The 13,701-nt window shown below is 37.2% G+C and overlaps 1 protein-coding gene across 1 annotated transcript in view; it reads right to left on the bottom strand.

The window, feature by feature from the left end:
• Window positions 1–4,538: 4,538 nt before the first annotated feature.
• The window catches only part of LOC139758624 (uncharacterized), a 57,236-nt gene continuing 48,073 nt past the window's right edge, over window positions 4,539–13,701 (bottom strand). The window contains exons 17-24 of the mRNA XM_071680133.1: window positions 11,741–11,925; window positions 11,127–11,136; window positions 10,622–10,742; window positions 8,951–9,122; window positions 7,678–7,873; window positions 7,433–7,519; window positions 6,193–6,297; window positions 4,539–5,301 (exon numbers count right to left, since the gene is read on the bottom strand). Coding sequence (XP_071536234.1) covers window positions 5,158–5,301; window positions 6,193–6,297; window positions 7,433–7,519; window positions 7,678–7,873; window positions 8,951–9,122; window positions 10,622–10,742; window positions 11,127–11,136; window positions 11,741–11,925 — 1,020 coding nt within the window. The 3' untranslated portion in view covers window positions 4,539–5,157. The remainder of the gene's footprint in view (window positions 5,302–6,192; window positions 6,298–7,432; window positions 7,520–7,677; window positions 7,874–8,950; window positions 9,123–10,621; window positions 10,743–11,126; window positions 11,137–11,740; window positions 11,926–13,701) is intronic.

Here is a 13,701-nt window from a genome sequence, read left to right as displayed (position 1 = left end):
TATATTGTAAAGCTTATGGGCATTGTCTACGTAGGCTAATCTAGAAAGACAATACCGAGGCAGGTCCTGTCGTCCCCAACACCCATGTCGTCTGCGTACAACGCCACACTCGTAAGTTAGCCTGGCTACATATCCTTCGCTGTCAACAGTTTGCCCATTTAGGTTGTGGGTTCTGCAAAAACTAGAGAGACCAGTGGGGTTCGAGAGCAGGTTGGGGTGAGTTGGTATGAAATGTTTTGCCTACTAAATTATCTACTTGATTTGCATATCTGGCAAGGAGGTAGGTTCCTGTTATCAAGAGTATGCAGTATTTTATATTCCTGATCAGGAGGGAAGGATTGGTATACAGTTCAGTATGTGCACGGTTGCGAACCAGGCTCGCCGAGCTTGTTGCATAAGACCATGTTTTTTTCTTGGTACATAAAACGTCTCGTTATATATGCAAATTAACCTCATTAGCACGAGTTGGGTATGACGGCCTGGCCTTTGACATGACTATCAAGTCTCCATTCCAACGCTAGGCTTATCATGCCCAAGGGTCGTAACGTTGTCCTCAAGGCTCACAAGTCGTGTTTCATGGGGATCGAACCGTCGTGTTCAAGGATTGTGGCATCATGCTTAAGGACCGTACCGTCGTGATATATATATATATATATATATATATATATATATATATATATATATATATATATATAAACCACATTAGGGAAGACATTTACTCGTTAGGAATACCCGGACATTCTTGTTCAACAAAAAAAAGTCAATCTTTTTTCATACCCCCAAACACTTCATACTACTTCGTGGTATTCCTTGGCACAGCTGGCATACAACCCACGATTCCATTAATGTATTTCAGAAGAAAACTAAATATACCAGGAAATCAGATATCTCAAGTGAATGCGGCTCTCACAAGAGCTGAAAATGGTTTTAGAATTCTTAATGAATCAGGAACTAACTCGGGAGGGTGGGATCTCTTTTAGTGGACCACTCGCCAGCTTGGGTTACATGCGCGGTGAGATTTACATATAAGCTTACCACGCATCTCGACGGTAATATTTCAAATTTGTGTTTCAATTTCACATTTGCTAAATCATAAATCAACACTTCGTAAAGGAAGTGATACTCTAGAATTGGTTTACTGTCGTTATTTACATGAAAGCGAAATGTCATTGGTCCACATGTAAATGTCAAAAGATTTTACGGTTGGTGGATGTATTAGCTTCACGTTCACGGCCTTAATATTAAGTAAGACCCTTGGCAGCTCAGAGGCCTGATGCCCTCAAAAATCAACCAATGTAGCAATCAGGAAGAAGAACGTGGCAACATTGTAGTCTTACTTGAAGCAGAATTTGATATCCACAAGATTTTTATTGTAATTTGAAGCTAATTATCATTTTACTTAAACGCATTCCACTTTTGGATATCTCAAAATGCTGTATATAAATTACCATAATAATACCCCTGAAATCAACGATATCGCAAAGTTAATATGTATGGAAATTGAGGACAAAAGTACAAATTTAACCAAAAAAATCTCCGATAAACTCACATTTAGTAAGGCTCTCCTTATCTTTGTCGGTCTCAATAACTTCCATGAATTCTTACCTAACAGACACACACACACACACACACACACATATTTTTTTTTTTCAATTTTCCAAAAGAAGGAACAGTGAAGGGGGCCACGTGAGGATATTCCCTCAAAGGCCCAGTCCACTGTTCTTAACGCTACCTCGCTAATGCGGGAAATGGCGAATGCTATAAAAGAAAAGATATATATATATATATATATATATATATATATATATATATATATATATATATATATATTTTCCCTGGGGATAGGGGAGAAAGAATACTTCCCACGTATTCCCTGCGTGTCGTAGAAGGCGACTAAAAGGGAAGGGAGCGGGGGGCTGGAAATCCGCCCCTCTCTTTTTTTTTTTTTTTTCCAAAAGAAGGAACAGAGAAGAGGTCCAGGTGAGGATATTCCCTCAAAGGCCCAGTCCTCTGTTCTTAACGCTACCTCGCTATCGCGGGAAATAGCGAATAGTATGAAAAAAAAAAAAAAAAAAAAATATATATATATATATATATATATATATATATATATATATATATATATATATATATATATATATATATATATATATATATGTGTGTGTGTGTGTGTGTGTGTGTGTGTGTGTTACAGCAGCTAAAGTGCTGACTGCAGAATTATCCTGAATATATCCAGTGAATTGCTAGTGACCACATTAGGCTCGGGTTTCCTCACATGAGCCACCAGTCTTGCTTGTTACCCGAACCGCCGACACAACAGCCAAATCTTCACCACTTTCGAATTATGCGATTTTGCTAATGGAGCATTAACCCCGCCTCCCGTGATTTCCGTATTCGCATTAACCTTGTGTCTTTACACGTGCATATATCACATACAAAGACAATGAACTTTCCGGGGAGTATTGGTGAATAATCTTCTGGTCATCACGTTAACTGGGTTCGAACGGACGCGTAACTTCCGTCAATCGACCTTCCACGGTGGATCAGATGTGCCAACTGCAAATTACCTGATTTGTTTCTGCTTGGTATTAGGTTTCACTCTCACTGTCCTTTCGCTTGTTTTACAAATTTACGGCCGCTTGTTTTACAAATTTACAGCTTACCGTAGGTGTCATGTAACTACCACAGTTCCTTCGTTCTGGCTCACTGTTTGATGTTGGGCATCGCCGGTGTCCTTCCTTGATTCTCTTCTGGCAAAGTGTGGAATATAATGATTGCAAATTTTTCTTGGAGTTAAGAGATAATGAACAAAAGCGAAAGCATTAACAACGAGTATCTGCGGTGATCAACCTACACATGCGATTACATGGAATACATTCTACGGACATCTTAGTCCTCATTTCAATCGCCAACACATCCACTACATTCGACACAATTATTTTTTCTACAGTATCTACCATATCTTAAGCTTTGATTGTAATTCATACGCATCTAGATAATGGTATCTCACAAAAATATCATTCTAAACTATTTAAAAATGTTCCATAGACATTTGGCTGGTCTGCTGCCTCGGAGGAAAATATTATTGTGATCCTAACCAGAGCACATATGTACTAACGAAATTACGTGTTACTTGAAGGCGCAATTTTTTCTTTCATACTTGTTCGCCATTTCCCACGTTTTAGCAAATCAGCGCCAGGAACAGACGAAGAAAAACAGCTTCATTCGTTCATATCCATTCTCCAGCTGTAATGGATTTTAACAATTAGCTTAATACTGACTAACAGCAGCATATATATATATATATATATATATATATATATATATATATATATATATATATATATATATATATATATATCTTTCTTTCTTTCATACTATTTGCCATTTCCCGCGATAGCGAGGTAGCGTTAAGAACAGAGGACTGGGTCTTTGAGGGAATATCCTCACCTGGCCCTCTTCTCTGTTCCTTCTTTTGGGAAAAAAAAAAAAAATATATAATCACTAATTGCTATTCATGCGCGTAGTGAAACACAATAAGTTCCCAAGTGCACTTTCGTGTAATGATCATATCGTCAGGGGAGATATAATAATGTGCGTATGCGTATGGTCAATGTTTGTTGAAGAAGAGGGATATGTGAGTACAAGTGTAAAGCAGAGACGAGTGTTTGGTTACAGTATGGCTTGGGTGGGAGGGGTGTATGGCCTTTGAAAACAATTGGCTGCAAACCTTATAGGTGTGAGATTGTACACAAAGTATTTGTATTACACTGTGCCGGTGTTTAACGTTTGTGGTTGCTAGGTAGCCGGTGATGGTGTAAGATCTTGTACTGTGAATGTGGTGTTATGCTTGCTTTTGACATGGTGGATGACCAGGTGAGCGATATGCAGTTAAGTTGGAGAAGATGCATTGTTTGTAAAGGACACCAAGGACTTCTTTTCCTTGTACAATACTAGTATCAAGTAGTGTTGTGAAGGCGTTTTCTTTGTTTATGGACTTTGAATTATGAGTGGGACTCTAAAAGTGAATACTGCTTGAAGAAAAATTCATAAAGTAATATTACTCAATCTCTTGATTCAAAGGATGGAGAAAAGAGTGTCAGTAAAAGCAATAGACGGCATAAATGATGAAAACTGTATAAATACTTTAGCTGCCATCTTTGCATTCCCACATCCAGCTTTCCGGATTTTGTTTCAAAACACAAAAACATGACAGATTCTATAATCAAGCTTAAGCTGGTTTGTTGCTGGAGCACAGTAAAGCCTGTATTCTTAACTTTAACATCATCTGGTATGTAAACATGCAAGCTACTGCCACTTCTCATTTCCATACTTATCTTTAACATTTATCGATTAAAACCCACATCTTTCTGCTTCCAGTTAATTCTAGTTGACATCATCACTAACAGAGCATATTAACAAAACACACTGTTACTGCTTAAACAATTTGGTGGCTAGGAGGTACACATATATCACAATAATTAACCACTACAAATCCTGCATGACCATGTAAACTTTCAGGATATTAAAACTACAAGTCTTATTCCTACTGGTAATTGATACAAATACTACAATACCCTAAATAAAACACAATCTAAAAGAAAGTATATGACAAAACACTCTAAGTCTGAGAAAAATGGCTCCTTTGTCTCATGTTTGGTCACTTATATATATATATATATATATATATATATATATATATATATATATATATATATATATATATATATCTTCCAGGGATGGAAAGGTAAGGCAAGACAGGGTAGTCAAATAGTGGGCATGATCACTCTATGCTACTAGGATGATATTCAAATTGATGTTAACTCCACAGTTTAATAGGAGACACTAGGTCCAGTCTGATTATCCAGAATTTCTACACCTTTAACTGATTAACCGTCTACATGAGTACAACAAAGGTGGACACTACCACTACTACTGAAGTGATAATTTTGAACATGCATAATGTAATGTGAATAAAATGAAGGACGGTCAATGCTACTCCATGTGGATGGAGGGTAATTCTTACATACCTCTGATGTACTTGATAACAGCTGTGACCAACACTCTAGTGTGCACTATATGGAGGGGTCATTTACATAAGTTTGATACATGTAAAACTCTGAAGGAAATTAGTAGTTACATATGGGGACGGCAAGGTCATGTGAGTGGTGCAGATACACAGGTGTGATGATCATCCTTGAGAACCTGATGCATAGGACAAGCACAAGTGTAGCCATGAGGGGATGATGAAGACAGCAGACAGAGGTGACTGCACTTGTGATGCTGACAAGGATTTTCCACCTAGAATTAAAAGAAACAAAAACAAGGTTTGATACTATCAGTAAACATTAGGAGAGAATTCTACACTAAAATCATTCACCTGAATTTGGGGCTCTATGTTTAAGTGATTGTAATGGTTACATTAAATCTGAATTCAGATGATGTAATAGGTCCTATGATTCTACATGTCGACTCATGTGATTTGAATTCATGTCCAGATCTAATCACTTCAACACTGGTGCATTTACTTTACCATCCCTAAATTTGTTAAACACATTTTCCCAAAAAATATCTCAGTCCTGCATGGGCTCACCATCTCTACACAGCCTTTAATACCTAATTCCAACTTTTCATCTGCTCTTTTTACCATTTCACCGTAAAAATGTGATTATCTGATATCAATGGAAACTTTGAGTGGACCAGAATCCATACAATACCCCAACAAGAGTCTTTCTTGTTATATGTCAAGAGCTCATCAACCAACTATCCACACCTTATAACCTAAAAGAACTTAGAAAAAAATTATGAAATCATGTTCATGAAAAAACTAATTCAAAAGGGGTATATTCATCTGATATGCATGGATTCCTGTTGGTTTCATCTGGAACCATTCCAAGTGTTTAATAATGTAACCACTTATCCCATGTAAATGAAAAGGTGTGTTACTGATAATGCACACACACACAAAAATTAAATCTAAATCATGGCGTATCAGTATGCTTCCAGACTTTGATTATTCTAAACATGTAATTCCTTCATATATATTTTCATTCCACATACTCTCAACTGCATATCTTTCCAGTCACAATGTCATGGCCATAAGGTGAACAACCTTAAATTCATTTGTTTTTATATATTTCTGTCCACAAAGTCTCTTTACCCCTGAACCACTCTGCAGGCACAATGACTCACCTCTGAAAACTGGTTTGGGTGAAGGACTTTAATGCCAAAGGGTTGGGTGGGTGTTCCAGTGATGACAGTCTTGTCTGCACAGTCAATTCTGCTGCACTTCCATATCTATCACCACAAGAGATGAAAAACAAAATGTAAAGTTAGTGCATCTGAATCCCATCAACTGATATGAATCTGTATCATGCCTACTGACAATATTATTTAAAGCCTTGAGTTCCTCTCTCATCTGATGGCACCCTTCATGATCTTTTACTTGCTCCCTCAGTTTCATTAATTTCCTCTCCAAGTGTAATACCTTCTGATCCTGTTTCTTAATAAATTGTTCTTTATTTCTTAATCGAGTTTCTCTCTATCCTTTTTAAAACCCACAAAGCCATCATCCCCTAACCTTTTTGTTACAGACCTAGTCCCAGCTGTTTGATCTTACCAATTTCTCTTTGCTGAATATATAAAAGAATTGATTCTTTTTCCTTGTTTGACTCTGTGTTTGCTTAAATAAGTCTTTGCCTTACATTGGCTGACGAGCAGGTCCAATTCTCCATATTTTACTTTACGGTCTCTATTTGCATGAAGCATTCAGTGCTAAAGTTCTTAGCTTTTTCTCCCATTAATAATATCTGATAACATACCAGCTCAAAATACAACATATCCCACAAAAGAATTAAAATAAAAAAATGGTTTACTGGATAACACATCATTTGTTATTATGATAAAACTAATTTTTTCACTGACTTTGTTAGCATACTGACTCTAAATACATTATATCAATAAAAAAAAAATAAAAACAAAAAATGCAGCTAGCTGGCTAGCACATCAACTGTGTTTATAAGGAAAACTAATTTTCTTACTCAAATTACAGTCTACAAAAGCATTTCTTGTAAGAGAAACCCTCGTTACTCACATTAGAAGTATTCACACTTTCACTTAGTTGGATATTCTTTACATAATCTTTTGTTTGCTGACTTTGGCAACACTCACAAGCAGGCAATTAAAATTTTCACGTCTTCCAACTCCTACTGCTATTCTAATCCTCAGTTTTTCATACTAAAATGATATATAGAAGAGAAAATTAATTTCCACATCCAATCTCCCCAACCATTTACTTGTACAAAATAAGTCTGGGAAGTCAAAGACCCTTCAAATTTCAGCAAACCAAGGCAGTGCTAACTGCTTCTGGTGTGGTGAGAAAATGAAGCTGAGTATGTGTTTATACTAACCTGATCTATGTGTGTATACTAACCTGATCTGACTTCCAGTCTGTCCAATACAATTGTTCATCAAACATATCCACAGCAAATGGATGGTCAATATCTGCATCCTGCAAAAGCTGAAGAAAAATATCAGATGTATCATATATCAACTTACATGTAACATCAAAGTGTCACCTTAATTTCAAAATGTATCATTATGTTTTACATACCACTTGCTATACATGCAGACACACAACAGTGACTGTACTATCAGCCTTTCTTAATGTCTACTTACAGTTTGATTACTCCCACTGTAACTAGAGCGTTCTAATTTATCTGTAAGAGCATCCATCCAGTAAATCATCTTTGCCGATGGATCAACAGCTATAGCATTGGGCCATCCTAGATCAGAAACTAAAGTAGACTTCCCAGATCCATCCATACCTGCTGACTCCACAACACCACTTTTCCACTGAGTCCAGAACATCTTTCTGTGATACAAAATGAAAATACAAAATGTGAATGATAAATGTCTGACAGTAACTTCATTTTAAGTCATGGTTTAATATGTAGAATTCTTTGAGGTTGAATGGCAAATTCCTCTGGTGCCATAACATCTCATTCATGTTCCCTTAAATGTATGAAAATTACAGGTTACATGCACTACCATATACAAGAAATCAATTCAGCTTGAAAGTAATACCCAAGTACATAACATATTAATCCCTTTTGTCCATTAATATCACTCTGATGATACTAATCCCTTTTGTCCATTAATATCACTCTGATAATGGGCATTTTTTATCTATGTCAACATGTACTAAAAACTGCTAAGCAGTGGTTCTGGAGTTCAGTTATGAAGACTTTTGCCATGGCCATCCCTTTGTGGGATTTCTCGAAGGGAACGTGTCAGAGATATAGTAAGATACTACTACACTTCCGTGAACACTCTGCACATAAATAAACACAGAACAACACAACACTTTATGACCAATGTCACGACCAGTGGATGTGGATAGATTCCCGAGTGCTGCAGGAGCCTCATAAAGACAAAAGGGACTCCTGAGGCAGGAAGTAAGTTTACCACATATATCTGACAATGAGGACATATCATTTCTGAGGGGTTATCTCAAAACAAGCAAACACTTTTTTACAACACAAAGTTTTGTTTTGTTCAGCAAGAGATCAATAGATTATGCTCCTAAGAACAGCCCTTTATTGCTCCAGATTTCATCAATACCTGACCTCTAATTTTTACTGGTAAAAGAGGGGATATTTATGTGCTCAGGATGTAGAACTAAGAATGCAGAACTATAACTGTCTAGTACGTAAAGGATAGTTCTTGAGAATGACTGATATTTTGTAGGGGCAACTGGGCTTTCCAAATATATCATGCAGCTGTCTAAAACATGCAAGATTATTACCCATATAATCTTCAATCACAGCTAAATAGAAATACAGTAAATTTATATATCTATAAAAACATCACAAAGGCAGCAAGAACTACTCCACCTACAAGGATGAAATGTGTTCTTAATTGTAAAGTACAACTGTGAACATGAGCCAACCTGTTCTGGAAGTCAAGCTGGATGCCCCTTAAAGTTGATGTGAGGTCGGAGATAAGTATGCTGCACACAACACCATCTAGGGAGCATGCAGTGATGCGCTGGTGCCCACTGTCTGCCAGGTACAGATTCCTACCCAACCAGTCCACTGCTAAACCCTCCACTACTTTATCATCTGGTGAGGGAACAAACACACTATGTAAGTACACACATGCATCTGATACTCTCATTAATGTAGAGATTTGCTGCACTATAAGCCATGTATCTTGAGGAATTCTTGTCCTTTCCTCATTTTAAAGGAATTTTTCTTTTAAAGGTGAAAAAAAAGTACCAACTTCCAAAGATTATGCAGCAAAATGGTTTGTAAAACTGATTGGTATTTGTCACTACAATATGAAGATCTAGATCACTGATTTTAAATCAGTGGTTTTCATACCACCAGTTGTATGCATGAGCCATCTAGATGATATATGATGTTAATCTCGGAAATCCAGTTATAACAAAAGAAATGTGAATGCATTCTATTGTTAAGGAATATGGAAAAATTTTTTTAGACATTTCTCTCTTAAGTAATCCCATAAATCTATCTACCTATATCTCTGATGTCCATTCCCTTTGGGAACTCCCTCAAGGCGGTGGCCATGGCAAAAGTCTCCATACCTGTTGAACTCCAGTGCCACTTCCTAGCCTTTATACCTCACTCTTAACAGACCACTGGTAGAGGGCAACTCTAGCACAGTGGTTTCAGAGGCTCCTACCTAACATTCCTCCAACTATTTCTACCTAACATGTCTAACTAATATTCCTACCTAATGTGACAACCTACTACTACTACCTAACACATCCAGCTAATGCTCCTACCTACTACTTGTACCTAATGTGTCTAACTTTTACTCCTGTCTAACTTCCTACCTACTACTTCTACCTATGGCTCCTACCATTTTGCCTAAAGGCAGGGCTAAGGTAAAGTGCTCACCATAGGAAAATCATGAGTTATGAAGAATAAGCTGTGTCAGTTAAGTGTTGTCAAGTGATATTTGTGGCAAGGAGAGACTGCATGTTTATGGACAAAATATCAGCAGCAGTCCACATCTAGGTGAGGCAGAAAGAAAAAACAGTTACCTGGACTGGGTCCGAGTGCAACTTAACCACTAAATGCTGGTTCATTATGGAGCCCTCTCTAACCCTCCCAGTACCCAGGCAGGTAGTACCAGTAATATACCTCCCTGGTCGGTGGCAATCAGTGGAAGATCTAATGGTCCATATGAGTTTACCTAGTGGATGACCGTGCATGGAATGGACTGATAAGAGAAGCCTACCTACTACCTGATCCCATAAGAGGAAAATTCATTCAAGTTCAGAGAACTTAACTAAATCAAATAAGACATTTCAGATGCAAGATGGTACATGAAGTCGAGGAAAGACAGTTTAGTGGTACATAAATCATAAAGACTGAGAGCCACTGATTTACTGTCTAGTAAATTTTGAGATTTTCCATGTGCTGTTTAGTTCTTACGAAAAGAAGGGTCTTCAAAAGAGATAAAGAGAAAAATACAAAACATTTTAACTCCCTGCTATACTTTACAACCTGGGATGCCTGATATGTAAAGCAAATGAAACCATATGATCACATGAATGAGTAATGAATTAAACTATATGCTGGTGTGATCTTACTTGTATCTATAATAATCTGAGGTAATCCAGCTGCATGGAGATTCTTCCGGTACACACCACCTTGCTTTTTCATACTCCAGTATACCATATCCTCAACTGGATCATAAGCCACTCCTATGATCTGTCAGTAGAGAATAACCTCATGAAATTATTGTGAATACAAGAGGTTACAACATGAAGTAAATATACCATTATAAAATTTTGTTTAGAAATTTTTTTACTCATCCTACTCACAGATCAATATATTTTGCTTTAAAATTTCTCTAATCAGGAGTTATACAGCATCTCAAATCCCTTATAAGACATTTTTCTAAAGTTATAGGAAAATTCTATATAGATTAGGTACCTTTTGCTTAAGATATGGAAATGTTACTCTTAATGACAATGGAAAGTTTGTTGCATTCAAAGACAGTTTTGTAATTAATAATCATCTGCCTCTCTTCCATTAGTAAAAATGATGCCTCCTACAGCCTTATCATTTCACCACATCTATATACATTATCACATACTGAATGCTGCAATGAGTATAAACAGAGGGATAGAAAAGGAGCAGGAAAAGACAGGACAACAAAGAAATAACAGTCTGTAGTGCCTTTTTTCTTTCACCTTTCTTATCAAACATCTAATGTGGTCTGGCTCTGTCAGGCTTTTCTGTTCAAGCCTTGAGCATTCAAGTTGAGACAAAATTTTGGCTACAAAAATTTCAAGGATCTAGGGTAGTTGTAAACAACACCCCACCAGAAGTATATTGACCTGAAACCATACTCTCAAGACATACATGACTTACACTTTCTCATCTACTTTTGAGACATCACACATTATTTGGGTGGGTTAGGCTATTCTTTCGTCTGTTTCCTTGCACTACCTCACTAACACGGGAGGCAGCGACTAAGTATAATAAATATAAATATAGTACATATGTATATGTCTGTGTATGTATATATATGTATACGTTGCAATGTATAGGTATGTATATGTGCTTGTGTGGATGTGTATGTATATACATGTGTATGTGGGTGGGTTGGGCCATTCTTTTGTTTGTTTCCTTGCACTACCTCACTAATGCTGGAGACAGCGACAAAGTATAATAAATATAAATAATATGTCTAACTACCATACTATTCGTGTAACCAAGAGCAAGCAATGGGCAGAGTACTGACCACAGTTAGGTACTTACCACAACCCGAGCCCTCATCACTGCCATCATCACAGTCCTGGCTGCCATCACACACTTGTTCAGAACTGAGGCAGATAGTGTCATTCTGGCATGGGAACAGTCCATGCTCCATTTTGCATGAATCCACCTGTAAAACAGAGAAAAAAGCACTGAGAGAAAAGCATAACTGATTTCTAATTTTCAAATTAACATCTAAATTTTGTGTTTGTTTATTTCTGAAACCCCCAAATTTCTTGTTGTCCTTTTGTTTATTTGTCATATTCATTTTACTGTTTTTCCTTAATACAGAAATACAAAAGTCCACAGAAGTACATCAAACTCTTAGGATTGACAGAATTATGAATGAAATCAGAGAATTGATTCTAACTATAGTAATCACTCAGAGGAGTAAGAGAGAGCAAAGTGTAGCATACTGACTGAATGCTTGGAGACAAAGCAAATTCTACTGAATGATATGAAAGACTGAATTTGATATAAGACTTGAGGGAACAGCCATCAATCTGATTTGACAATTATAAATAATCATTCCCACTCAACAAACCAACAACCATTCTGGGTATCGCATACAAAATTCACTTCAAACACCATAACTATCAACATAAACTCAATAAACAAGCTAAATACCCACTAAACACTCATTGGTATTGGTTCTGGACAGGAAAAAGTATCCCTCAGTATCTTTTACAAGTAATACATATGTTCCACTTCAAACTACTCTTCACCTGCCTGGTCACCGCCACATTCAAAAGTGAGAATAAGAAAAGCATAAACCATACAAAACAAAGCACCCAGATCAATCACCAGCTGCTTAGCAACCATGCACTTTCAACACTTGCACAACACAAATACATCTGCAATAAAATTCTACTTGAACATGTTCTTCACCCAGTTCTAAGCAACAGCAGTGATGCCATCCTTTGTGAGACATTCCACGATCACCCACCAGCCTTCATACAGAAATGCAAGAACTTACTTCAACCTCACACTTCAGTCATCTGTACTCACACATCCCCATTCCCATCCCAGGAAACATCACAATGACAAAACATTCACATGAAAATAACCCATCAAATTCTAAACAACCATCCCCCAACCCAATCTTGAACTCCAATCCAGGAGACATACACTTACCTGAAACGTAAGACAAAAGAAAGTCACATTCACACCAATGCTTTGAACACCAACTATCTCTTCATCATCAAAAATGTCACTTCAACATATCACAGAACCCTTCATGACCATGATGCATATTCCATAATGAAAACACAAAACGCCTCTTCCTTAACAGTCCTGCACTTATTCTGCCCAGAAAAATACCTCACCACACCTCATGACCTGTGGTCCCAGCCAATAGATGTGGTTGATGTCCTAAGAGTTGAGGGTGCCCCATAAAATGGATTCTGGGACTGAAAGGTTCAAATTTCAAGACTGATGAAGTTGGAGTTGGAAAGAAACAAATCAGTGATAAATAATGGGTTGTTAAGAAAACAATACACTGAATTCTGATGGAAGCTAATCTTCTTCATGATACTGGGGATTCCTGTGCTTTAGCCAGCCTGCAGGGTTGAGGGCAAGCATCCAAGTTCTGAGAATTAATTCCCACAAAAGATGCGTATTGCATCCCATTCATATTTACAATCCATGGGTATCTATGACTTCTTCACTGTCTTCCCACCAATTATTCATGCCACCTAAGTGTCCTTACCTTCCTCTTCCCTGTCATTACATGGTACAGTCAACTACTGCAGACATTTTGAGCTTATCTAATAGAAGTTCATAACTAATACCCTTGAACTCACAAAATTGCTACCAAACATCTTCACAAGTACTTAGTTTTCTTTTGAAATTCATAACCTCTTTTGTATAGCCATATGTATCATCTGACAAGCCTAAATTTAAACCC

Source organism: Panulirus ornatus, chromosome 31 (genome assembly GCF_036320965.1).
Source record: "Panulirus ornatus isolate Po-2019 chromosome 31, ASM3632096v1, whole genome shotgun sequence".
In the NCBI taxonomy this organism is placed as follows: Eukaryota; Metazoa; Arthropoda; class Malacostraca; order Decapoda; family Palinuridae; genus Panulirus; species Panulirus ornatus.
This window is presented reverse-complemented; position numbering and strand designations above follow the sequence as displayed.